General features: G+C 49.1%; 1 protein-coding gene across 2 annotated transcripts in view; it reads left to right on the forward strand.

The window, feature by feature from the left end:
- LOC147123782 (exocyst complex component 6B-like) overlaps positions 1-25,630 on the forward strand; it is an 860,046-nt gene that overhangs the window by 645,451 nt on the left and 188,965 nt on the right. For both annotated transcript variants that reach the window (XM_085975948.1, XM_085975954.1), the window contains one exon: positions 5,796-5,937. In XM_085975948.1, coding sequence (XP_085832074.1) covers positions 5,796-5,937 — 142 coding nt within the window. The remainder of the gene's footprint in view (positions 1-5,795; positions 5,938-25,630) is intronic.

Here is a 25,630-nt window from a genome sequence, read left to right on the forward strand (position 1 = left end):
CGTGTGTCTAATTCTGTTAGATTCAGGAGATGGTTCTGTGATAGTGGATTGGCGGTTAGGATCAGATCAGCCATGATCTTATTGAATGGCGGAGCAGGCTCGAGGGGCCGATTGGCCTACTCCTGCTCCTATTTCTTATGTTCTTATGTTCTTATACAGGGGCGGCAGTACTATTGGGGATCCCATATATACAGGGGCGGCAGTACTATTGGGGATCCCATATATACAGGGGCAGCAATACTATTGGGGATCCCATATATACAGGGGCAGCAGTACTATTGGGGATCCCATATATACAGGGGCAGCAATACTATTGGGGATCCCATATATACAGGGGCAGCAATACTATTGGGGATCCCATATATACAGGGGCAGCAGTACTATTGGGGATCTACAGGGGCAGCAGTACTATTGGGGATCCCATATATACAGGGGCAGCAATACTATTGGGGATCCCATATACACAGGGGCAGCAATACTATTGGGGATCCCATATATACAGGGGCGGCAGTACTATTGGGGATCCCATATATACAGGGGCGGCAGTACTATTGGGGATCCCATATATACAGGGGCGGCAGTACTATTGGGGATCCCATATATACAGGGGCGGCAGTACTATTGGGGATCCCATATATACAGGGGCGGCAGTACTATTGGGGATCTCATATATACAGGGGCGGCAGTACTATTGGGGATCCCATATATACAGGGGCGGCAGTACTATTGGGGATCCCATATATACAGGGGCGGCAGTACTATTGGGGATCCCATATATACAGGGGCGGCAGTACTATTGGGGATCCCATATATGCAGGGGCGGCAGTACTAGTGGGGATCCCATATATACAGGGGCAGCAGTACTATTGGGGATTCCATATATACAGGGGCGGCAGTACTATTGGGGATCCCATATATACAGGGGCGGCAGTACTAGTGGGGATCCCATATATACAGGGGCAGCAGTACTATTGGGGATTCCATATATACAGGGGCGGCAGTACTATTGGGGATCCCATATATACAGGGGCAGCAGTACTATTGGGGATCTACAGGGGCAGCAGTACTATTGGGGATCCCATATATACAGGGGCAGCAATACTATTGGGGATCCCATATACACAGGGGCAGCAATACTATTGGGGATCCCATATATACAGGGGCGGCAGTACTATTGGGGATCCCATATATACAGGGGCGGCAGTACTATTGGGGATCCCATATATACAGGGGCGGCAGTACTATTGGGGATCCCATATATACAGGGGCGGCAGTACTATTGGGGATCCCATATATACAGGGGCGGCAGTACTATTGGGGATCTCATATATACAGGGGCGGCAGTACTATTGGGGATCCCATATATACAGGGGCGGCAGTACTATTGGGGATCCCATATATACAGGGGCGGCAGTACTATTGGGGATCTCATATATACAGGGGCGGCAGTACTATTGGGGATCCCATATATACAGGGGCGGCAGTACTATTGGGGATCCCATATATGCAGGGGCGGCAGTACTAGTTGGGATCCCATATATACAGGGGCAGCAGTACTATTGGGGATTCCATATATACAGGGGCGGCAGTACTATTGGGGATCCCATATATACAGGGGCGGCAGTACTAGTGGGGATCCCATATATACAGGGGCAGCAGTACTATTGGGGATTCCATATATACAGGGGCGGCAGTACTATTGGGGATCCCATATATGCAGGGGCGGCAGTACTAGTGGGGATCCCATATATACAGGGGCAGCAGTACTATTGGGGATTCCATATATACAGGGGCGGCAGTACTGGCGGGGATCCCATATATACAGGGGCAGCAGAAGTAGTAGTGGGCGAAAGTACTTGGGGAAACCCACACGTGCAGCAGTCACATTGACAGCGTCTGCCCCCGAAGATCAGTCAGTAACTGCGTACCTCGCCAGTGCTTCAAAGTGCAGCCCGACGGTGAATACAATCTCCTGAGGGCACCGGTGGTCAAGGTTCGTTCTGCCTGAGCCTAATAATGCTGCATCTATAAAGGGTTTCAGTTACGAGTTTGAGGGAGCTTTTCCTGGAATGCAGTGATCCTTGTGTAGGAAGGGGGCCCGCGTCATGTTGAAAGTGCTACCCTGGCCTCGTGCCCCAATACAAAGATCTCTACTTATTTAATTGATTTGCACACACATGGAAATACTTGCTTTCTTTATTATTCTTAGCAACAAATGTCACAAATTAACTATTAACCCTTTGGCCTATTCAACGAGGAATACACTTTGCGTCTCCCTGTCCGATCAGTGCTGTGTCCAACGGGGTTCCACCGTGTTTCTGGTTTTCTATTCTGAAACTGCTGACTGTTTCTTCTGCCTTGGTCCCACAGGCGCATTGTTTGCCGCCCTCCCCCCTCCACTTCTTTCCCCATTCTGAGCCTGGCCAGTGAGTGTTGTCAGGGTATCTGTCTGCAGAGAGCCAGCATTCCCGAGCCAGTCCCGATCCACAGCCAAAGTGCTCACACTTATCCGGCAGCAGTCGCTGAGAAGGGGGAATCCTCGCTGAATTTTCCCGACCAAGCCTAGAGACAAGGGAGGGGAAACTGTCGAGCAGCAGCAGTTTTAACCTCCCTTGTGTTCAAATCCCTCTATGGCCTCTACCCTCCCTATCTCTGTAACCGCCTACAACCCTCCGAGATCTCTGCGCTCCTCCAATTCTGCCCTCTTGCACATCCCCAACTTCCTTCACTTGTGTATCAGACCTGGTTCTGTGGGCAGCACTCTTGAGTCAGAAGGTTGTGGGGTTCAAGTCCTACTCCAGAGACTTGAGTAGAAAAATCGAGACTGACACTCCCAGTGCAGTACTGAGGGAGCGTTGCACTGTCAGAGGTGCCGTCTTTCGGATGAGACGTTAAACCGAGGCCCCATCTGCTCTCTCAGGTGGACGTAAAAGATCCCACGGCATTATTTCGAAGAAAACAGGGGAGTTACCCCCGGTGTCCTGACCAATATTTATCGCTCAGTAAACATGACTTAAAAAAACAGATTATCTGGTCATTATCACATTGCTGTTTGTGGGAGCTTGCTGTCCACAATTTACCGCATTTCCTACATTACAACAGTGACTACACTTCAAAAAGTACTTCACTGGCTGTAAAGCGCTTTGGGATAGCTGGTGATTGTGAAAGGAGCTATAGAAATACATATATAAATACAAGTCTTTCTTTTTCTTTCACCCCACCATTGGCGGCCGTGCCTTCAGCTGCTTAGGCGGCTCGGTGTCAAATTTGTCCGATTACACGCCTGTGAAGCGCCTTGGGGACGTGTTTACTACTTTAAAGGCGCTATATAAATGCAAATTGTCGTCATTAATTGTTGCAGGGTGTTGTTAAGACCAGACGTTCAAACTGAAATCTCGGCAACTTAAAAAACCTCCCTTTGGCATTGACCAGGCATATTCGTGTCAGCTTGGCTCAGGTCGAGGCACTTTCACCGCTGAATCAGAAGCTCGAATGTAGGCTGACACACCAGTGCAGTACTGAGGGAGTGCTGCCTTGTTGGAGGTGCTAACCTAATGATCCGTTCAGGTGGAGGTTAAATATTGTAGGACACGGTTACTGGACTAGTAATCCAGAGATAAAAACAGAAAACAGAGGCAGATTATTATCTGAACGGCAATAGATTGGGAGAAGGGGAAGTGCAACGAGACCTGGGTGTCCTTGTGCGCCAGTCCCTGAAGGTAAGCATGCAGGTGCAGCAGGCGGTTAAGAAGGCAAATGGTATGTTGGCCTTCGTAGCGAGAGGGTTCGAGTACAGGAACAAGGATGTCTTGCTGCAGTTGTACAGGGCCTTGGTGAGACCACACCTTGAGTATTATGTGCAGTTTTGGTCGCCTTATCTGAGGAAGGATGTTCTTGCCATGGAGGGAGTGCAGCGAAGATTCACCAGGCTGATACCTGGGATGGCAGGAATGACGTATGAGGAGAGATTGGGTCGATTGGGCTTGTACTCGCTGGAGTTTAGAAGAATGAGATGGGATCTCATTGAAACTTATAAAATTCTAACAGGACTGGACAGACTAGATGCAGGAAGGATATTCCCGATGGTCGGGGAGTCCAGAACCAGGGGTCACAGTCTAAGGATAAGGGGTAGGACATTTAGGACAGAGATGAGGAGGAATTTCTTCACCCAGAGTGTGGTGAACCTGTGGAATTCTCTACCACAGAAGGCAGTAGAGGCCAATTCATTAAATATATTCAAGTAGAAGTTAGATATATTTCTTAAGGCTAAAGGGATCAAGGGATATGGGGAGAAGGCAGGGACAGGGTACTGAGTTTGGATGATCAGCCATGATCTCATTGAATGGCGGAGCAGGCTCGAGGGGCCGAATGGCCTACTCCTGCTCCTATCTTCTATGTTTCCATGTAAGATACTGGAAACACTCAGCAGGTCAGGCAGCATGTGGGGAGAGTTAACAAAGTTAACGTTTCAGGTCGATGACCCATCATGAGAATTGGGAAAAAGCTGGAGATGTAACAGGTTTTAAGCAAGTGCAGGGGCAGGGAAAGCGGGAGGGGAGGAAAGAACAAAAGGGAAGGTCTGTGATCGGGTGGAAGGCAGGAGAGATTAAATGACAAAAGGGATGATGGTGCAAGGCAAAAGGAGAGGGTAATGAGACAAGTAAAGAAACAAAAGACTGGTCTAGAGGAGGCGTAAATGGGAATGGCAGAATCATCAACAGCTGCCGCCCGAAAGGTTGGGGGCAGAAGTTATTGTCTGAATTTGTTGAACTCAATGTTGAGTCCAGAAGGCTATAAAGTGCCCAGTTGAAAGATGAGGTGCTGTTCCTCGAGCTTACGCTGAGCTTCATTGGAACAGTGTAAGAGGCCGAGGACAGAGAGGTCAGAGTGGGAGTGGAGCAGAGAATTAAAGTGGCAGGCGACCGGAAGCTCGGGGTCACGGTTGCGGACTGAACAGAGGTGTTCCGCAAAGCGGTCGCCCAATCTACGTAACCCAGTGTTCTGGAACATGTGTTCAAATCCCACCATGGCCGTATGAAAATTTGAATTCTGTTTTTTATAATAATAATGAAATAAAAAGCCAGTATCAGTAAAAGTGACAATGAAAGTTGTCGGATTGTTGTAAAAACCCAACTGGTTCTCTAATTTCCTTTCGGAAAGGAAACCTTGACATCCTTCCTAAAGTGTGGTGCCCAGAATTGGACACAATACTCCAGCTGAGGCCTAACCTGTAATTTGTAACGGTTTAGCATGACTTCCTCGCTTTTGTCAATTATCTTGATGTTAGTGGCTCGAACGGCAGCAGTTTCAACCTCCCCGTGTGTTCAGATCCCTCCACGGCCTCGCCCTTCCCTATCCCTGTCACCTCTTCCAGCCCTACAACCCTTCAGGATCTTTGCGCTCCTCCAATTCTGCCCTCATGCGCATCCCCGACTTCCTTCGCATCACCATTGGTGGCCTTACCTTCCGTTGCCAAGGTCCTAAGCTCTCTAACTCCCTCCCTAACCCTCTCCGCCTCTCTCTTCTCCATTAAGATGCTCCGGAGTGCACTATGTGCCTCCATAACAGTCCACTCCACTTCCAAGTTATTCATTGTAGCCCTTTGAGACGTTTCAGACAAGTGGCGAGGTCCTGCATTAATGCCGATATTTGTTTCAATAAGCAGAGACACAGACTGTTGGACATTCAGACTATTTTTAATTTGAAACAAGTCAGCGGGGCCTTTCTGTTCGTTGATCTGGGTTTGAGAAGTCGAGGCTTTAATGGCTGATGGGAGTTTTACTTTGATTTTTCAGGGCAAAGTAGCTCAGACAGCCTGCATGTCCGCATGCAAATACCTCTCGACATCTCTGCTGCAGCTTATCCTGGATACCGAGGTCAAGCAGATCACCATGGGAGCCTTAAAACAGTTCAACATGGACATTAAAGAGTGCGAGCGTAAGTGGTCAGAGGGATCTCTCTTCCAGATAATGCCGCAAATTCATTTTTCTCTCATTCCCAAGATATTCCCAAGCCACGTGCTATTGAAGTGTTTCAACAACAACAACAACATGCATTTATAAAGCGCCTTTAACGTAGTAAAACGTCCCAAGGCGCTTCACAGGAGCGATTATCAGGCAGAAAATTGACACCGAGCCACGTAAAGCAATATTAGGGCAGGTGACCAAAAGCTTGGTCAAAGAGGTAGGTTTTAAGGAGCGTCTTAAAGGAGGAAAGAGAGATAGAGAGGTGGAGAGGTTTAGGGAGGGAATTCCAGAGCCTAGGGCCTTGGCAGCTGAAGGCACGGCCACCAGTAGGGTGGGGTGGGTGGGGGGTGCGGTGGTGAAGGAAATTGTGGGTACGCAAGAGCACTTTCTGTCAGGAACCTGGAACCCCTTCCCCCAAAAAGCTGTTGCGGCTGGGGGGGCGGGGGGGGATCAATTGAAAATTTAAAAACTGAGATTGATAGATTTTTGTCAGGTAAGGGTATTAAGGGACATGGAACCAAGGCAGGTAAATGGAGTTAAGATACAGATCAGCCATGATCTAATTGAATGGCGGAACAGGCTCGAGGGGCTGAATGGCCTCCTCCTGTTCTTATGTGCTGCACTGTCGGAGGTGCCGTCTTGCGGATGAGACGTTAAACCGAGGCCCCTGTCTGCCCTCTCAGGTGGATGTAAAAGATCCCACGGCCACTATTTCGAAGAAGACCTGGGGAGTTCTCCCCAGTGTCCTGGTCAATATTTATCCCTCAATCAAAACCTAAAACCAATGATCTGATCATCATCACATTGCTGTTTGTGGGAGCTTGCTGTGCAAAAATTGGCTGCTGCGATTCCTCCATTACAACAGTGACTCCACTTCAAAAAGTACTTCATTGGCTGTAAAGCGCTTTGGAACGTCCTGAGGTCGTGAAAGGCGCTATAGAAATGCATGTTTTTTTCTTTCTTTCATATTTTGACGGGGCAGATTTATCCTTGAGCCGGCTCCAGTAACACACTCCAGTTGTGAGCTCGCTGTTGCTGGCTATTTGATAGAGCTCTCCAATTAGTCCCACTCCCCCCCTGCTCTTTCCCCAGAGCCCTAAAAATGTTTCCCCTTCAAGTATTTATCCAATTCCCTTTTCCAAAGTTACTATTGAATCTGCTTCCACCGCCCTTTCAGGCAGCGCATTCCAGATCACAACAACTCGCTGCATAAAAAAATACTCTCCCCATGCTGCCTCTTTTGCTAATTTCCATAAACCTGTTTCTTCCGGTTACCGGCCCTTTTGTCACTGGAAACAGTTTCTCCTTATTTACTCTATCAAAACCCTTCATGATTTGAACACCTTGATTAAATCTCCCTTTAACCTTCTCTGCTCTAAGGAGAACAACCCCAGCTTCTCCAGTCTCTCCACGTAACTGAAGTCCCTCATCCCTGGAATCATTCCAGTAAATCTCCTCTGCACCCTCCCCAAGGCCTTGACATCCTTCCTAAAGTGTGGTGCCCAGAATTGGTTACAGTATTCCAGCTGAGGCCTAACCAGTTATTTATAAAGGTTGAGCATAACTTCCTGCTATTAGCTTTTCAAAAAGGGAAGTGGATTAATATTTGCAAAATATATATTTTGTAAAGGTTACAGGGGGCATGCAGGGCATGGGGCTGTAAGCAAGGGAGCTGGCACACACTCAGTGGCCCAGTTATCTCCTTTGCTGGTCTCACTTTCCCAGCTCTCTCTTTCTGTAGAAGTTTGGGGGCCACTGCAGTTTGTTTCTGTGCCCTTTGTGGCATGGAGGATAAAAATGAGACAAGTCAAACATCCTGCTCCTGAACCCTATCCCAACCGCTGGAAAGTGTGTTTGTAAATCACAGAAATCACAGAAACCCCACAGTGCAGATAGAGGCCATTTCGGCCCATCGAGCCTGCACCGACACATATCCCACCCGATCCCCATAATCCCTACACCAACACATATCCCACCCTATCCCCGTAACCCCACGTATTTAATCCCCCTAACACTAAGGGTCAATTTATCATAGCCAATCAACCTAACCTGCACATCTTTGGACTGTGGGAGGAAACCGGAGCACCCGGAGTAAACCCACGCAAACACGGGGAGAATGTGCAAACTCCACACAGACAGTCGCCCGAGGCCGGATTCGAACCCAGGTCCCTGGCGCTGTGAGGCAACAGTGCTAACCACTATGCCACCGTGCTGCCCATGTTTGAGGTCAGCATCGAGCTTGTTTGATAAGCGACTTAAAGTCTCCAGTTTTTATTAAAGTCAAGAGTTGGGCTTCTCTGCAAAAACTGGCAGTTCCAGATCATAAATTTTTGTACCTGTTTTGTCCTGGCCAATATTTATCCCTCAACCAACATCACTAAATATACAGATTATCTGGTCAATAATGTATTCATTTCGGGTCCCACACGGAGATTGGTGCAATGCTTATATTTGTATAAGGAAGTATTTTGTATTATTCAATACAAATACAGCTTTGCTGTCAAGGCCAGCATTGATCACCCATCCCGAGTTGCCCCGAGCGGTTTAAAAGACCTGCTAGACAACTTCAGAGTGCAGCTAAGAGTCAACTACATTGGTGGTGTGGGATTAGAGTCACATATAGGCACAGACCGGGTAAGGTTTAAAGGACATTTATTGCCAGATTATTTTTTTTTTAAACTGAATTCAAGTTCTCAAACTGCCATGGGTGGGATTTGAACTTGCGTTCTCTGGATTACTGATATAAAATAAAAACAGAAAATGCTGGAAACACTCAGCAGGTCAGGCAGCATCTGTGGCAAGAGAAGCAAGAGTTAACGTTTCAGGTCGATACCTGACCTGCTGAGTATTTCCATCACTTTCTGTTTTTATTTCAGATTTCCAGCATCCGCAGTATTTTGCTTTTGTAATCCTCTGGATTGCTAGTTCAGTAACATAACCACGACACCACCGTAACTACCTTCTGCCACCTCGGGCTCGGATCTTGCATTTTTAAAGGCTGGGGAAAGAGGGACGTTTTTTTTTTCTTTGCAACTTCATGTTCTCACCAGGATTCCGGGATTTATGAGAATGATTCCAGGGATGAGGGACTTCAGTTACGTTGATAGACTGGAGAAGCTGGGGTTGTTCTCCTTGGAGCAGAGAAGATTGAGACGAGATTTGATAGTGGTGTTCGTAAGAACATAAGAATTAGAAGCAGGAGTCGGCCATACGGCCCCTCGAGCCTGCTCCGCCATTCAATAAGATCGTGGCTGTTCTTCGACCTCAACTCCACTTTCCCGCCCGATCTCCATATCCCTTGATTCCCCTGGAGTCCAAAAATCTATCGATCTCAGCCTTGAATATACTCAAAGACTCAGCATTCACAGCCCTCTGGGGCAGAGAATTCCAAAGATTCACAACCCTCTGAGTGAAGATATTTCCTCCTCACTCGGTCTTAAATGGCCGACCCCTTATCCTGAGACTATGCCCCCTAGTTCTAGACACTCCAGCCAGGGGGAAACGACCTCTCAGCATCTACCCTGTCAATCCCCTTCAGAATCTTGTATGTTTCAATGAGATCACCTCTCATTCTTCTAAACTCCAGAGAGTATCGGCCCATTCTACTCAATCTCTCCTCATAGGACAGCCCTCTCATCCCAGGAATCAATCTAGTGAACCTTCGTTGCACCGCCTCCAAGGCAAGTGTATCCTTCCTTAGATAAGGATTCCAAAACTGTGCACAGTACTCCAGGTGTGGTCTCACCAAGGCCCTGTACAATTGTAGCAAGACTTCCTTACTCTTATACTCCAACCACCTTGCAATAAAGGCCCACATGCCATTTGCCTTCCTTATCGCTTGCTGTACCTGCATGCTAGCTTTCTGTGTTTCTTGCACGAGGACAACCAAATACCTCTGAAAGCCAATATTTGAAAGTTTCTCACCATTTAAAAAATATTCTGTTTTTCTATTCTTCCTACCAAAGTGAATAACCTCACATTTCCCTACATTATACTCCATCTGCCACTTTACTGCCCACTCACTCAGTCTATCTATATCCCTTTGCAGACTCTGTGTTCTCCTCACAGCTTACTGTCCCACCTAGCTTCGTATCATCAGCAAACTTGGATACATTACACTCGGTCCCTTCATCTAGGTCATTAATATAGATTGTAAATAGCTGAGGCCCCAACACTGATCCTTGCCGCACCCCACTAGTTACAGCCTGCCAACCTGAAAAAGATCCATTTATCCCGACTCTCTGTTTTCTGTCCGTTAACCAATCCTCTATCCATGCTACTATATTACCCCCAACCCCATGAGCCCTAATCTTGTGTAATAACCTTTTATGTGGCACCTTATCGAATGCCTTTTGGAAATCCAAATATACTACATCCACTGGTTCCCCTTTATCTACCCTGCTAGTTACAGCCTCAAAAACTTTAATAAATTTGTCAAACACGATTTCCTTTTCATAAAGCCATGTTATGATTTTCTAAGTGCCCTGATACCACTTCCTTAACAATGGATTCCAGCATTTTCCCGACGACTGATGTCAGGCTAACTGGCCTGTAGTTCCCTGTTTTTTCTCTCCCTCCTTTCTTGAATAGCGCTGTTACATTTGCGACCTTCCAATCCACTGGGACCATTCCAGAATTTAGGGAATTTTGGAAGATCAAAACCAATGCATCCACTATCTCTTCAGCCATCTCTTTTAGAACCCTAGGATGGAGGCCGTCAGGTCCAGGGGATTTGTCGGCTTTTAGTCCCATTAGTTTCTCTAGTACTTTTTCTCTACTTATATTAATTACGTTAAGTTCCTCGCCCTCATTAGACCCTTGGTTCCCCACCATTTTTGTTATGCTTTTTGTGTCTTCTACTGTGGAGACAGATACAAAATATTTGTTAAACGTTTCTGCCATTTCCTTATTCCCCATAATAATTTCCCCTGTCTCAGCCTCTAAGGGACCAACATTTACTTTTGCTACTCTCTTCCTTTGCACATACTGCTTTTATATTTCTTGCTGGTTTTCCCTCATATTCTATTTTTTCCCTTTTTATCAATTTTTTGGTCATCCTTTGCTGGTTTCTGAAACTCTCCCAATCCTCAGGCTTACTATTATTCTTCGCAACATTATAAGCTTCTTCTTTCAATCTAACGCTATCCTTAACTTCTTTAGTTAGCCACGGTTGGATCACTTTTCCCGTGGAGTTTTTTTTTCTCAATGGAATGTATTTTTGTTGAGAATTATGAAATATTTCTTTAAATGCTAGCCACTGCTTATCTACTGCCATACCTTTTAATCTATTTTTCCAATCTGCCTTAGCCAACACGCCCCTCATACCTATGTAATTGATTTTATTTAAGTTTAAGACTCTAGTTTCGGACTTAGGAAAGCCAAATTTAACGTGAAATTCTATCATATTATGATCGCTCTGCCCCAGAGGACCCTTTACTATGAGATTGCTAATCAACCCCGTCTCATTACACAGTACAAGATCTAAAATGGCCAGTTTGCTGGTTGGTTCCATGACGTATTGTTCTAGGAAACCGTCCCAAATGCATTCCATGAACTTGTCCTCCAGACTACCTTTGCCAATTTGATTTGTCCAGTCTATATGAAGATTAAAGTCCCCCACGATTATTACATTACCTTTGTTACAAGCTCCTACTATTTAGAGTCATGGAGTCATAGAGTTTTACAGCACAGAAAGAGGCCCTTCGGCCCATCGTGTCTGCGCCGCCCATCCATCCCTGTCCAGTCTAATCCCATTTTCCAGCATTTCGTCCATAGCCTTGTATGCAATGGCATTTCAAGTGCTCATCCAAATGCTTCTTGAATGTTGTGAGGGTTCCTGCCTCCACCACCCTTTCAGGCATTGAGTTCCACATTCCAACCACCCTCTGGGTGAAAAAGTTCCTCCTCAAATCCCCTCTAAATCTCCTGCCCCTTACCCTGAATCTATGCCCCCTTGTTATTGACCCCCCCACTAAGGGGAAAAGTTCCTCTTTATCTACCCTATCTATGCCCCTCATTATTTTGTACACCTCAATCAGGTCCCCCCTCAGCCTTCTCTGCTCCAAGGAAAACAACTCCAGCCTGTCCAGCCTCTCTTCATAGCTGAGGCGCTCCATCCCAGGTAACATCCTGGTGAATCTTCTCTGCACCCTCTCCAAAGCAATCACATCCTTCCTATAGTGAGGCGACCAGAACTGCACACAGTACTCCAGCTGTGGCCTCACCAGCGTTTTGTACAGCTCCATCATAACCTCCCTGCTCTTATATTCTATGCCTCGGCTAATGAAGGCAAGTATCCCATATGCCTTTTTAACCACCTTATCTACCTGCTCCGCTGCCTTCAGGGATCTATGTACATGTACACCAAGGTCCCTCTGACCCTCTGTACTTCCTAGGGTCCTACCACTCATTGTGTATTCCCTTGCCTTATTTGTCCGTCCAAAATGCATCACCTCGCACTTTTCAGGGTTAAATTCCATTTGCCACTTTTCCGCCCATCTGACCAACCCGTTTATATCGTCCTGTAGCTGGAGGCTTTCCTCCTCGCAATTTACCACCCCACCAATTTTCGTGTCATCTGCGAACTTACTGATCATACCTTTTACATTCTCATCCAAATCATTTATGTAGATCACAAACAATAAGGGACCCAGCACCGATCCCTGAGGTACCCCACTGGACACAGGCTTCCAGTCACAAAAGCAACCTTCGACCATCACCCTCTGCCTCCTGCCACTCAGCCAGTTTAGGATCCAACGCGCCAAGGCACCCTGGATCCCATGGGCTCTTACCTTCTTGACCAGTCTCCTATGCGGGACTTTGTCAAAAGCTTTACTGAAGTCCATGTAAACCACATCCACAGCATTTCCCTCATCCACCCCACTAGTCACCCCCTCGAAAAATTCGATCAGATTTGTTAGACATGATTTACCCTTGACAAAGCCATGCTGACTATCCCCGATTAATCCTTGCCTCTCCAAGTGGAGACTAATTTTGTCCCTCAGAATTTTTTCCAATAATTTCCCCACCACAGATGTTAGACTCACTGGCCTGTAATTCCCTGGTTTATCCCTGCTACCCTTCTTGAATAATGGTACTACGTTAGCTGTTCTCCAGTCCTCTGGTACATCCCCTGTGGCCAGAGAGGTTCTGAAAATTAGTGTCAGAGCCCCTGCAATCTCCTCCCTTGCCTCCCACAGCAGCCTGGGATACACCTCGTCCGGGCCTAGGGATTTATCCACTTTTTGGCCCGCTAAAACCGCTAGCACCTCCTCCCTCTCGATGCTAATATGTTCAAGTATGTCACAGTCCCCTTGCCCGATTTCTATGTCTGCATCGTCTTTCTCCATAGTGAACACAGATGCAAAAAATTCATTTAAAACCCCGCCTACATCCTCTGGCTCTACACACAGATTGCCACTTTGGTCCCTAATGGGCCCTACCCTTTCCCTGGTTATCCTCTTGCCCTTAATATACTTATGAAACATCTTAGGATTTTCCTTTATTTTGCTCGCCAGTGTTATTTCATGGCCCCTCCTCGCCCTCCTAATTTCTTTTTTAAGTATGCCCCTGCACTTTTTATACTCCTCTTGGGCTTCTTCTGTCTTTAGTCTTTTGTAACTGCCAAAAGCCCCCCTTTTATTTCTAATGCATTTTTGTATATCCCTTGTCATCCAAGGTTCCCTTTGCTTGTTGGTCCCACCCTTGACCTTTACAGGAACATGTTGGCGTTGTACTCTCTCTATTTCCCTTCTGAAAGTCTCCCACTGTTTTGATGTGGATTTTCCTATAAGCAGCTGCTCCCAGTCCACTTTGGCCAGATCCTGCCTTACCATATTAAAATCGGCCTTCCCCCAATTTAGAACCCTTATTTCCGGGCCGTCTTTGTCTTTTTCCATGACCACCTTAAATCTCACCGAATTATGGTCACTGTCGCCAAAATGCTCTCCTACTGACACTTCCACCACTTGCCCGGCTACATTCCCCAGAATTAGGTCCAGTACCGCCCCCTCTCTTGTAGGACTTTCTACATGTTGGCTCAAAAAGCTCTCCTGGATGCACTTTAAGAATTCTGCACCCTCTAAGCCTTTCACACTCTGACTGTCCCAATTTATATTGGGGAAGTTGAAATCCCCCACTATTATTACCCTATTATTTTCGCACTTCTCTGAGATTTGCCTACATATCTGTTCCTCTATCTCCCCCTGACTGTTTGGGGGCCTATAGTACACTCCCAGCAAAGTGCTTGCCCCCTTTTTGTTTTTAAGTTCTACCCATATGGCCTCATTAGAGGAACCCGCTAATATATCATCCCTCCTTACAGCAGTAATTGACTCCTTAATTAATATTGCAACGCCCCCTCCCCTTTTACACCCCCCTCTGTCTCGCCTGAAGATTCTATACCCCGGAATATTGAGCTGCCAGTCCTGACCCTCCCTCTGTCCAATGTTATAGCTACTATTAGGGGGCCTATATACTACTCCCACCAGTGTTTTCTGCCCCTTGTTATTCCTTATCTCCACCCAGACTGATTCTACTTCCTGATCTTCCGAGCCGAGATTCTTTCTCTCTACTGTCCCTATGTCATCCTTTATTATCAGGGCTACTCCCCCTCCTTTTCCATTCTACCAGTCTTTTCGAAACATCAAGTACCCTGGAACATTTACTTCCCAACCATGGTCACCTTGCAACCATGTCTCTGTAATGGCTATTAGATCAAACCCATTTATCTCTATTTGTGCCTCTAGTTCGTCTATCTTGTTACGAATGCTTCATGCATTCAGATAAAGAACCTTTAAATTACATTTTTTACCATTATTCCCTGCTTTGACCTTATTCTCTGCTGCACTGCTACCGTTAAACTCTCTGTCCCTTCCTGTCACACTCTGCTTATTTTTACCCAAATCGCTACACTGCTCTCTTGCCTTGACCTTTCTCTTTAGATTTCAAAATTTCCCCTCACTTGACCCCTCTCCCTCTTTTTTAGTTTAAAGCCCTATCTACAGCCCTAGTTATTCGATTCGCCAGGACGCTGGAGCCTGTCCCGACAGAACAGCTCCCTCTTTCCCCAGCACTGGTGCCAGTGCCCCATGAATTGAAACCCCTTCTTCCCACACCACTCTTTGAGCCAGGCATTTAACTCTCTGATCTGCTTGACCCTATGTCAGTTTGCACGTGGATCAGATAGTAATCCAGAGATTATTACCCTTGAGGTTCAGCTTATTAATTTAGGCCCTAGCTCCTCAAACTCCCTCAGCAGAACCTCATTCTTAGTTCTACCTATGTCATTGGTTCCTACATGGACCACAACAACTGGATCCTCCCCCTCCCATTCCAAGTTCTTCTCCAGCCACGAGTAGATATCCTTAACCCTGGCACCGGGCAGGCAACACAGCCTTCAGGACTCTCATTCGTGGCTGCAGAGAACAGGATCTATCTCCCTGACTATACTGTTCCCGACTACTACCACATTCCTTCCTTCTCCTCCCACTTGGATGGCCCCCTGTACCACGGTGCTGTGGTCAGTTTGCCCATCCTGCCTGCAGTCCTTTTCTTCATCCATACAGGTAGAAAGTATCTCATACCTGTTGGACAAGGTCCAGGGCTGAGGCTCCTCCATCACTATATCCTGGGTCCCCATACCTTCCTGACTCGCAGTCACATCCCCCTGCCCCTGACCACTGACGAACTCTAAAGTACTACTTAACCTAAAGGGTGTGACTGCCTCCTGGAACAAATTATCCAGGTAACTCTTTCCCCCTCCCTGATGCATCGCAATGTCTGCAGCTCGTACTCCAGCTCAACACCTCTGAGCCGAAGTTCCTCGAGTTGCAGACACTTACTGCAGATGTGGTTGCTCGGGATCGCGATGCTCTCCACAATCTCCCACATGCTGCAGTTACAACACACCACCTGCCCTGCCATCTCAAACCTTGTTTTATTTATTCATTAATTAGTTAAAGCTTTTATTCAATCAATATTCTAGTTTTATTGTTTGATTAGTTTATCTAGTTTAAGTTAGTAATTTATTAAGTACTAGCAAGTTGCAGTTGTTCAGCACTTAATTTAACCACCTTCCCTAACTTAGAGAGCAAAAAAAAAGCTGTAATACTCACCAACTAATCACCAACCTTCTCTCCTGTGACATCACTGATTCTTTTGTTGCTTTTGAATCGGGGCCGGGGCCGCTGCTTTAATTCAGGTCCGCTCTCGGGCCACTCTTTATCCTCTCACCGCTGCCGCTGCTTTAATTCAGGTCCGCTCTCGGGCCGCTCTTTATCCTCTCACCACTGCCGCTGCTTTAATTCAGGTCCGCTCTCGGTCCACTCTTTATCCTCTCGCCGCTGCCGCTGCTTTAATTCAGGTCCGCTCTCGGGCCGCTCTTTATCCTCTCGCCGCTGCCGCTGCTTTAATTCAGGTCCGCTCTCGGGCCGCTCTTTATCCTCTCGCCGCTGCCGCTGCTTTAATTCAGGTCCGCTCTCGGGCCGCTCTTTATCCTCTCGCTGCTGCCGCTGCTTTACTTCACGTCCGCTCTCGGGCCGCTCTTTATCCTCTCGCCGCTGCCGCTGCTTTAATTCAGGTCCGCTCTCGGGCCGCTCTTTATCCTCTCGTGCCGCTGCTTTAATTCAGGTCCGCTCTCGGGCCGCTCTTTATCCTCTCGCCGCTGCCGCTGCTTTAATTCAGGTCCGCTCTCGGGCCGCTCTTTATCCTCTCGCCGCTGCCGCTGCTTTAATTCCGCCCCGCTCTCGGGCCGCTCTTTATCCTCTCGTCGCTGCCGCTGCTTTAATTCAGGTCCGCTCTCGGGCCGCTCTTTATCCTCTCGTCGCTGCCGCTGCTTTAATTCAGGTCCGCTCTCGGGCCGCTCTTTATCCTCTCGCTGCTGCCGCTGCTTTAATTCCGCCCCGCTCTCGGGCCGCTCTTTATCCTCTCGTCGCTGCCGCTGCTTTAATTCCGCCCCGCTCTCGGGCCGCTCTTTATCCTCTCGTCGCTGCCGCTGCTTTAATTCAGGTCCGCTCTCGGGCCGCTCTTTATCCTCTCGTCGCTGCCGCTGCTTTAATTCAGGTCCGCTCTCGGGCCGCTCTTTATCCTCTCGCCGCTGCCGCTGCTTTAATTCCGCCCCGCTCTCGGGCCGCTCTTTATCCTCTCGTCGCTGCCGCTGCTTTAATTCAGGTCCGCTCTCGGGCCGCTCTTTATCCTCTCACCGCTGCCGCTGCTTTAATTCAGGTCCGCTCTCGGTCCACTCTTTATCCTCTCGCCGCTGCCGCTGCTTTAATTCAGGTCCACTCTTGGGCCGCTCTTTATCCTCTCGCCGCTGCCGCTGCTTTAATTCAGGTCCGCTCTCGGGCCGCTCTTTATCCTCTCGCCGCTGCCGCTGCTTTAATTCAGGTCCGCTCTCGGGCCGCTCTTTATCCTCTCGCTGCTGCCGCTGCTTTACTTCACGTCCGCTCTCGGGCCGCTCTTTATCCTCTCGCCGCTGCCGCTGCTTTAATTCAGGTCCGCTCTCGGGCCGCTCTTTATCCTCTCGTGCCGCTGCTTTAATTCAGGTCCGCTCTCGGGCCGCTCTTTATCCTCTCGCCGCTGCCGCTGCTTTAATTCAGGTCCGCTCTCGGGACGCTCTTTATCCTCTCGCCGCTGCCGCTGCTTTAATTCCGCCCCGCTCTCGGGCCGCTCTTTATCCTCTCGTCGCTGCCGCTGCTTTAATTCAGGTCCGCTCTCGGGCCGCTCTTTATCCTCTCGTCGCTGCCGCTGCTTTAATTCAGGTCCGCTCTCGGGCCGCTCTTTATCCTCTCGCTGCTGCCGCTGCTTTAATTCCGCCCCGCTCTCGGGCCGCTCTTTATCCTCTCGTCGCTGCCGCTGCTTTAATTCCGCCCCGCTCTCGGGCCGCTCTTTATCCTCTCGTCGCTGCCGCTGCTTTAATTCAGGTCCGCTCTCGGGCCGCTCTTTATCCTCTCGTCGCTGCCGCTGCTTTAATTCAGGTCCGCTCTCGGGCCGCTCTTTATCCTCTCGCCGCTGCCGCTGCTTTAATTCCGCCCCGCTCTCGGGCCGCTCTTTATCCTCTCGTCGCTGCCGCTGCTTTAATTCAGGTCCGCTCTCGGGCCGCTCTTTATCCTCTCGCCGCTGCCGCTGCTTTAATTCAGGTCCGCTCTCGGGCCGCTCTTTATCCTCTCGCTGCTGCTGCTGCTTTAATTCAGGTCCGCTCTCGGGCCGCTCTTTATCCTCTCGCCGCTACCACTGCTTTAATTCAGGTCCACTCTCGGGCCGCTCTTTATCCTCTCGCCGCTGCCGCTGCTTTAATTCCGCTCCGCTCTCGGGCCGCTCTTTATCCTCTCGCCGCTGTCACTGCTTTAATTCAGCTCCGCTCTCGGGCCGCTCTTTATCCTCTCACCACTGCCGCTGCTTTAATTCAGGTCTGCTCTCAGGCCGCTCTTTATCCTCTCGCCGCTGCCGCTGCTTTAATTCAGGTCCGCTCTCGGGCCTCTCTTTATCCTCTCGCCGCTGCCGCTGCTTTAATTCCGCTCCGCTCTCGGGCCGCTCTTTATCCTCTCGCCGCTGCCGCTGCTTTAATTCAGCTCCGCTCTCGGGCCGCTCTTTATCCTCTCGCCGCTGCCGCTGCTTTAATTCAGGTCCGCTCTCGGGCCGCTCTTTATCCTCTCGCCGCTGCCGCTGCTTTAATTCCGCCCCGCTCTCGGGCCGCTCTTTATCCTCTCGTCGCTGCCGCTGCTTTAATTCAGGTCCGCTCTCGGGCCGCTCTTTATCCTCTCGCCGCTGCCGCTGCTTTAATTCAGGTCCGCTCTCGGGCCGCTCTTTATCCTCTCGCTGCTGCTGCTGCTTTAATTCAGGTCCGCTCTCGGGCCGCTCTTTATCCTCTCGCCGCTACCACTGCTTTAATTCAGGTCCACTCTCGGGCCGCTCTTTATCCTCTCGCCGCTGCCGCTGCTTTAATTCCGCTCCGCTCTCGGGCCGCTCTTTATCCTCTCGCCGCTGTCACTGCTTTAATTCAGCTCCGCTCTCGGGCCGCTCTTTATCCTCTCACCACTGCCGCTGCTTTAATTCAGGTCCGCTCTCGGGCCGCTCTTTATCCTCTCGCCGCTGCCGCTGCTTTAATTCAGGTCCGCTCTCGGGCCTCTCTTTATCCTCTCGCCGCTGCCGCTGCTTTAATTCCGCTCCGCTCTCGGGCCGCTCTTTATCCTCTCGCCGCTGCCGCTGCTTTAATTCAGCTCCGCTCTCGGGCCGCTCTTTATCCTCTCGTCGCTGCTGCTGCTTTAATTCAGGTCCACTCTCGGGCCGCTCTTTATCCTCTCGCCGCTGCCGCTGCTTTAATTCAGGTCCGCTCTCGGGCCGCTCTTTATCCTCTCGTCGCTGCCGCTGCTTTAATTCAGCTCCGCTCTCGGACTGCTCTTTATCCTCTCGTCGCTGCCGCTGCTTTAATTCAGGTCCGCTCTCGGGCTGATTTTTATCCTCTCGCCGCTGCCGCTGCTTTAATTCAGGTCCGCTCTCGGGCCGCTCTTTATCCTCTCCGCGCTGCTTTAATTCAGGTCCACTCTCGGGCCGCTCTTTATCCTCTCGCCGCTGCCGCTGCTTTAATTCAGGTCCGCTCTCGGGCCGCTCTTTATCCTCTCGCCGTTGCCACTGCTTTAATTCAGGTCCGCTCTCGGGCCGCTCTTTATCCTCTCGCCGCTGCCGCTGCTTTAATTCAGGTCCGCTCTCGGGCCGCTCTTTATCCTCTCGTCGCTGCCGCTGCTTTAATTCAGCTCCGCTCTCGGACCGCTCTTTATCCTCTCGTCGCTGCCGCTGCTTTAATTCAGGTCCGCTCTCGGGCTGATTTTTATCCTCTCGCCGCTGCCGCTGCTTTAATTCAGGTCCGCTCTCGGGCCGCTCTTTATCCTCTCCGCGCTGCTTTAATTCAGGTCCGCTCTCGGGCCGCTCTTTATCCTCTCGTGCCGCTGCTTTAATTCAGGTCCGCTCTCAGGCCGCTCTTTATCCTCTCGCCGCTGCCGCTGCTTTAATTCAGCTCCGCTCTCGGGCCGCTCTTTATCCTCTCGTCGCTGCCGCTGCTTTAATTCAGGTCCGCTCTCGGGCTGATTTTTATCCTCTTGCTGCTGCAGCTGCTTTCAAAATCATGAGGGGTCTAGACAGAGTAGATAGAGGAAAACTGTTCCCATTGGCAGAAGGATCGAGAACCAGAGGAAATAGATTTACGGTGATTTGCAAAAGAACCAAAGGCGACGTAAGAAAAAACTTTCTTACGCAGCGAGTGGTTAAGATCTGGAATGCACTGCCTGAAAGGGTGGTGAAGGCAGATTCAATCACAGCTTTCAAAAGGGAGTTGGATAAGTATATGAAGGAAAGAAATTTGCAGGGCTACGGGGAAAGGGCGGGGGAGTGGGACTAGCTGAAGTGCTCTTGCAGAGAGCCGGCACGGGCTCGACGGGCTGAATGGCCTCCTTCCATGCTGTAACCATTCTATGATTCTATGACTCTATTCTATGATTGCAAAGGAAGAAAGGAGGTGGGGCGGAGGGGAGGTGTGGGAAATTAATAGGAAGAGGCTCCCCCCTCCATCCTTCCCTCCCCCCACCATCCACGAAAAATCACAGATCCTCCCTTCCCCCGGAACTCTGCAGGGACTTCTAGGACCGCTGGTTAGAAGTGCGTGGCCGGAACTATAGCTCGTCCTGGGAGAGGGGCGGAAAACCACCCGGCAAGTTTTTCCCCCAACGCGTCCCGTGCATTTGGAGTGGATGTTTTATTTTTACAAAACTAAACAGAAAAGCCACATGCCGGATAATAAAGTCATGGCTGCAGTTTACAAGATACCGAGCGCTCTTTTCAACCCCGGCGCACTGTTGTAAAAGTGCCCAAGTGCGAGAGCAAAAACACAAGTCTCCCTTCAGCCGCATCTAGTAAAAAGCAAATTAATGATTCAATAAAGGGGAACATGATGATTAGAGGAACAGTCGTTAAGCGTGCTGATGTATGGCCATCACATTTTGTTTAAATGAAGGCAAATGTTAACCTTTAAAGGGGGGGGGGCTCATTTGGGGGTCTCACCATGGGTTCGGCTCATTTATAAAAAAAAATCAAACAGTCGGAAGCAATTAAGAGTTTTAGGTCTACAGTACCTCGGACCGTAAGAGGAGGCGCTAGCTCAGCCACACGTACAACAACAACTTACATGCATTTAATGTAGTGCAATGTCCCAAGGTGCTTAACAAGACCGATATCAATAAAAACATTCTTGACACCAAGCCGCATGAGATACCTAGCCACATAAGGAGATAATCAGGACATATGACCAAAAGCTGGTCAGCCGTGGCTCAGTGGGCAGCACTCCTCGCCTCTGAGTCAAAAGGTTGTGGGTTCAAGTCCCACCCCAGAGACTTGAGCACAAAAATCTAGGCTGACACTCCAGGGCAGTGCTGAGGGAGTGCTGCACTGTCGGAGGTGCCGTCTTTCAGATGAGACGTTAACCCGAGGCCCCGTCTGTTCTATCGAGTGGATGTAAAAGATCCCATGGGGACTATTTCGAAGAAGAGCAGGAGGAGTTCTCTCCGGTATCCTGGCCAATATTTATCCCTCAATCAACATAACAAAAACAGCTTATTTAGTCATTATCACATTGCTCTTTCTGGGATCTTGCTGTGCGCAAATTGGCTGCCACGTTTCCTACATTACAACAGTGACTACACTTCAAAAAGTACTTCATTGGCTGTAAAGCACTGTGGGACGTCCGGTGGTCGTGAAAGGCGCTATATAAATGCAAGTCTTTCTTTCAAAGAGCTATATTTTAAGGAGCATCTTAAAGGAGGAGAGAGAGGCGGAGAGGTTTATGAAGGGAATTCCAGAGTTTTGGGCCGAGGGAGCTGAAAGCACGGCCACCAATGGTGGAGCAGTTAAACTCAGGGATGCGCGAGAATTGGAGGAACGCAGAGATCTTGGAGGGTTGTAGGCGTGGAGGAGGTTACAGAGATAGGGAGGGGGCGAGGCCATGGAAGGATTTCAAATCAAATTTCTACCTGATTTCTTCCCCAGCCCCTGGTAGAGGGAGGAACGGGGGAGGAGACGATACAATGAGTCGATATCCCCACAGAGTGAGGACGTGAGCAGCAGGGTTTGTGCTCCAGAGATGTTAATCCAGTGGCCTCGATCAGGCTCAGTAACCCTTCCCAGGCAGCGGCCCATTTTACTGACTGTATCTCTACTGATGTTAATCCAGCTCCCTCACACTGTCACTCAGTAACCCCTCTCCCCCAGCGCTCTGTGTTACTGACTGTATCTCTACTGTTGTTAATCCAGCTCCCTCACACTGTCACTCAGTAACCCCTCTCCCCCAGCGCCCTGTGTTACCGACTGTATCTCTACTGATGTTAATCCAGCTCCCTCACACTGTCACTCAGTAACCCCTCTCCCCCAGCGCCCTGTGTTACTGACTGTATCTCTACTGATGTTAATCCAGCTCCCTCACACTGTCACTCAGTAACCCCTCTCCCCCAGCGCCCTGTGTCACTGACTGTATCTCTACTGATGTTAATCCAGCTCCCTCACACTGTCACTCAGTAACCCCTCCCCCCAGCGCCCTGTGTCACTGACTGTATCTCTACTGATGTTAATCCAGCTCCCTCACACTGTCACTCAGTAACCCCTCTCCCCCAGCGCCCTGTGTCACTGACTGTATCTCTACTGATGTTAATCCAGCTCCCTCACACTGTCACTCAGTAACCCCTCTCCCCCAGCGCCCTGTGTTACTGACTGTATCTCTACTGATGTTAATCCAGCTCCCTCACACTGTCACTCAGTAACCCCTCTCCCCCAGAGCCCTGTGTTACTGACTGTATCTCTACTGATGTTAATCCAGCTCCCTCACACTGTCACTCAGTAACCCCTCTCCCCCAGCACCGTGTTACTGACTGTATCTCTACTGATGCTAATCCAGCTCCCTCACACTGTCACTCAGTAACCCCTCTTCCCAGCACTCTGTGTTACTGACTGTATCTCTACTGATGTTAATCCAACTCCCTCACACTGTCACTCAGTAACCCCTCTCCCCCAGCGCCCTGTGTTACTGACTGTATCTCTATTGATGTTAATCCAACTCCCTCACACTGTCACTCAGTTACCCCTCTCCCCAGCGCTCTGTTACTGACTGTAGCTCTACTGATGTTAATCCAGCTCCCTCACACTGTCACTCAGTAACCCCTCTCCCCGCAGTGCCCTGTGTCACTGACTGTATCTCTACTGATGTTAATCCAGCTCCCTCACACTGTCACTCAGTAACCCCTCTCCCCCAGCGCCCTGTGTCACTGACTGTATCTCTACTGATGTTAATCCAACTCCCTCACACTGTCACTCAGTAACCCCTCTCCCCGCAGTGCCCTGTGTCACTGACTGTATCTCTACTGATGTTAATCCAGCTCCCTCACACTGTCACTCAGTAACCCCTCTCCCCTCAGCGCCCTGTGTTACTGACTCTGGGGGTAATTTATCGGGGGGGGGGTGGGTGGCAGGTCAGCGGTTTGCTGGTGGGTCGGATGGGGGGAAAAAATGTTGTCAGCGGGTTGGGAACCCGCTGTCAACCCGCCTCCACGCTAGTCTCCCAGATGTCGGGTCTGTCATCGCTGAACGGACCCGTCACCAAACCGGGGGGAGCCGAATTAGATGAATAACAGCTTGTTAACAGGCACTTAAAAACTATTCTAAGCTCACCTTTAGATTTTTTGAGTTCGCCAACGGCTTCCCCGCTGCTCGGAGATCATGTCAGGTAAGGAGGTCGGATGTTGTGTCAGCCTGGGATGATTTCTTAACTTGACAGCTGCAAATCGTCTATAAAACCTCCCATCTCACAGCTGCTCACTTTGCAAGGTTAGAAGCTTTTGCTTACTGCATTTGGAAGACAGTATGAGCTTTATGCAGCTTGCAAGTGTTTGGAGCAAACTCTGTTTCCAGTGTCACCTCATTGGAACGACCTCTCTCACCATTGACCGATCGCTTCTGTCATCTCAGCCTCACCTGCCATCCATTCTATCAGCATCGGTGCCCTTGTAAATATCTCACCTTGGTCAGCCAATTGGGATAGTTAAGAGGGTCTTTAAAGGTAGTTGAACAGCATTTTACCAAATTCTAGCCATTTTTCCAACTTTTCCACAAGGTTCCTGTCGCTCGGGGATCACGTCAGGTAAGTGTGCCGGGTTCTCTGTGACTCTCCATTGCTGTGAATAGGTGACAGCTGCAAAAGTGGTATAAAAGCTACCATTTCACAGCTGTTCGCTTTCCAATGTCAGAAGCTTGAGCCGTCAGGATTTGAAAGACACTTTTGAGCTTTATGCAGTTTGGAAGTGTTTGGAGTAAACTCTCTATCCACTGTCACCTCCTTGGTTGTCATTTTCCAAATTCCATAGATTCTAGAATGATTCCTGTGGATTGGAAAGTAGCTCTCTCACCATTGACAGATCGCTTCTGTCATCTCAACTTCAGCTGCCATCTATTCCAGCAACATCGGTGCCCTTGAAAAAATCTCACCTTGGTCCCTAGAATCCCACCACGATCAGCCCCAACGCTAACATCACCAGGCACACCAGCAGCACCAACAACAACACCAACCTTCTCTGCAATCAGCTGATGCTGCACAGGACACAGGGCATCAGCACCCGACCACATTGCTGCCCGGGAGACCAGCGATGGCCTCACCATGGCCAGATTTACTTCACTTGATGCTGTACACCCTGGCTGCCACATGATGCGCCAGGTTGGCACTAGCCCCCACAGCAGCACCATAAAGCATCCCTACAATGCCCAAGCCATTCCTTTCACACTCATCGCCATTGCGGGGGGTACCGTTATGTCTCACCATTCACTGCAACTCACTAAGCCACTTCCAAAGGTGCACACAAATCTGTCCAAGATGCAAAGTGTTGAAAATAAAGATTTCAATGTTTGATAGCACATTAACAGAAACTTCACATGAACATTGGCTAAAACACCCAAGTGCCTACCCTTGTGTGTTGTTAGTTGGTATGATTGGACTAGGATAAGGGTGAGTGTGAGGGGTGGCTAGTAAGATGGGAAAGTGATAATGTAGATAGAGGGGATGGGTGGAGGTGCGAGGTAAGTTGGTGTGAGTAAGGATGTGCAGGAGTAGGGTAGGGAAGGCAGAGTGATGGGGATGTGATGACTGGAGAACGAAGGGTCAAGCGAGAAGGAGGAACTGACAGAAATTAGTATTAGTAAACAAAAATAGTACTGGAGAAATTAATGGGACTGAAAGCCGATAAATCCCCTGGACCTGATGCCCTACATCTTACGGGTTTGAAAGAGCTGGCTATCGAGATAGTGGATGCATTGGTCGTCATTTTCCAAATTCCATAGATTCTAGAACGATTCCCGTGGATTGGAAAGTAGCAAATCTAACCCCACTATATAAGAAATGAGGGAGAGAGACAACGGGGAACTACAGACCAGTTAGCCTGACATCAGTAGTAGGGAAAATGCTAGAATCTGTTCTTATGTTATCAACACAGCCTGGTTGCACATTGCACAGGAAGATACAAGCAGGGATGTCGTTAGGAGGACCAGGCTGCAGTGGTGCAAACCTTTCAATGATCTCAGTAGAGCACAAAATCTTACTGCAAAGCCACACTCAGCCACATCCTGCTGAGCCACTCATAAGA

This window comes from Somniosus microcephalus, chromosome 2, assembly GCF_052327205.1.
Source record: "Somniosus microcephalus isolate GS21.2 chromosome 2, FLI_Smic_1.0, whole genome shotgun sequence".
In the NCBI taxonomy this organism is placed as follows: domain Eukaryota; kingdom Metazoa; phylum Chordata; class Chondrichthyes; order Squaliformes; family Somniosidae; genus Somniosus; species Somniosus microcephalus.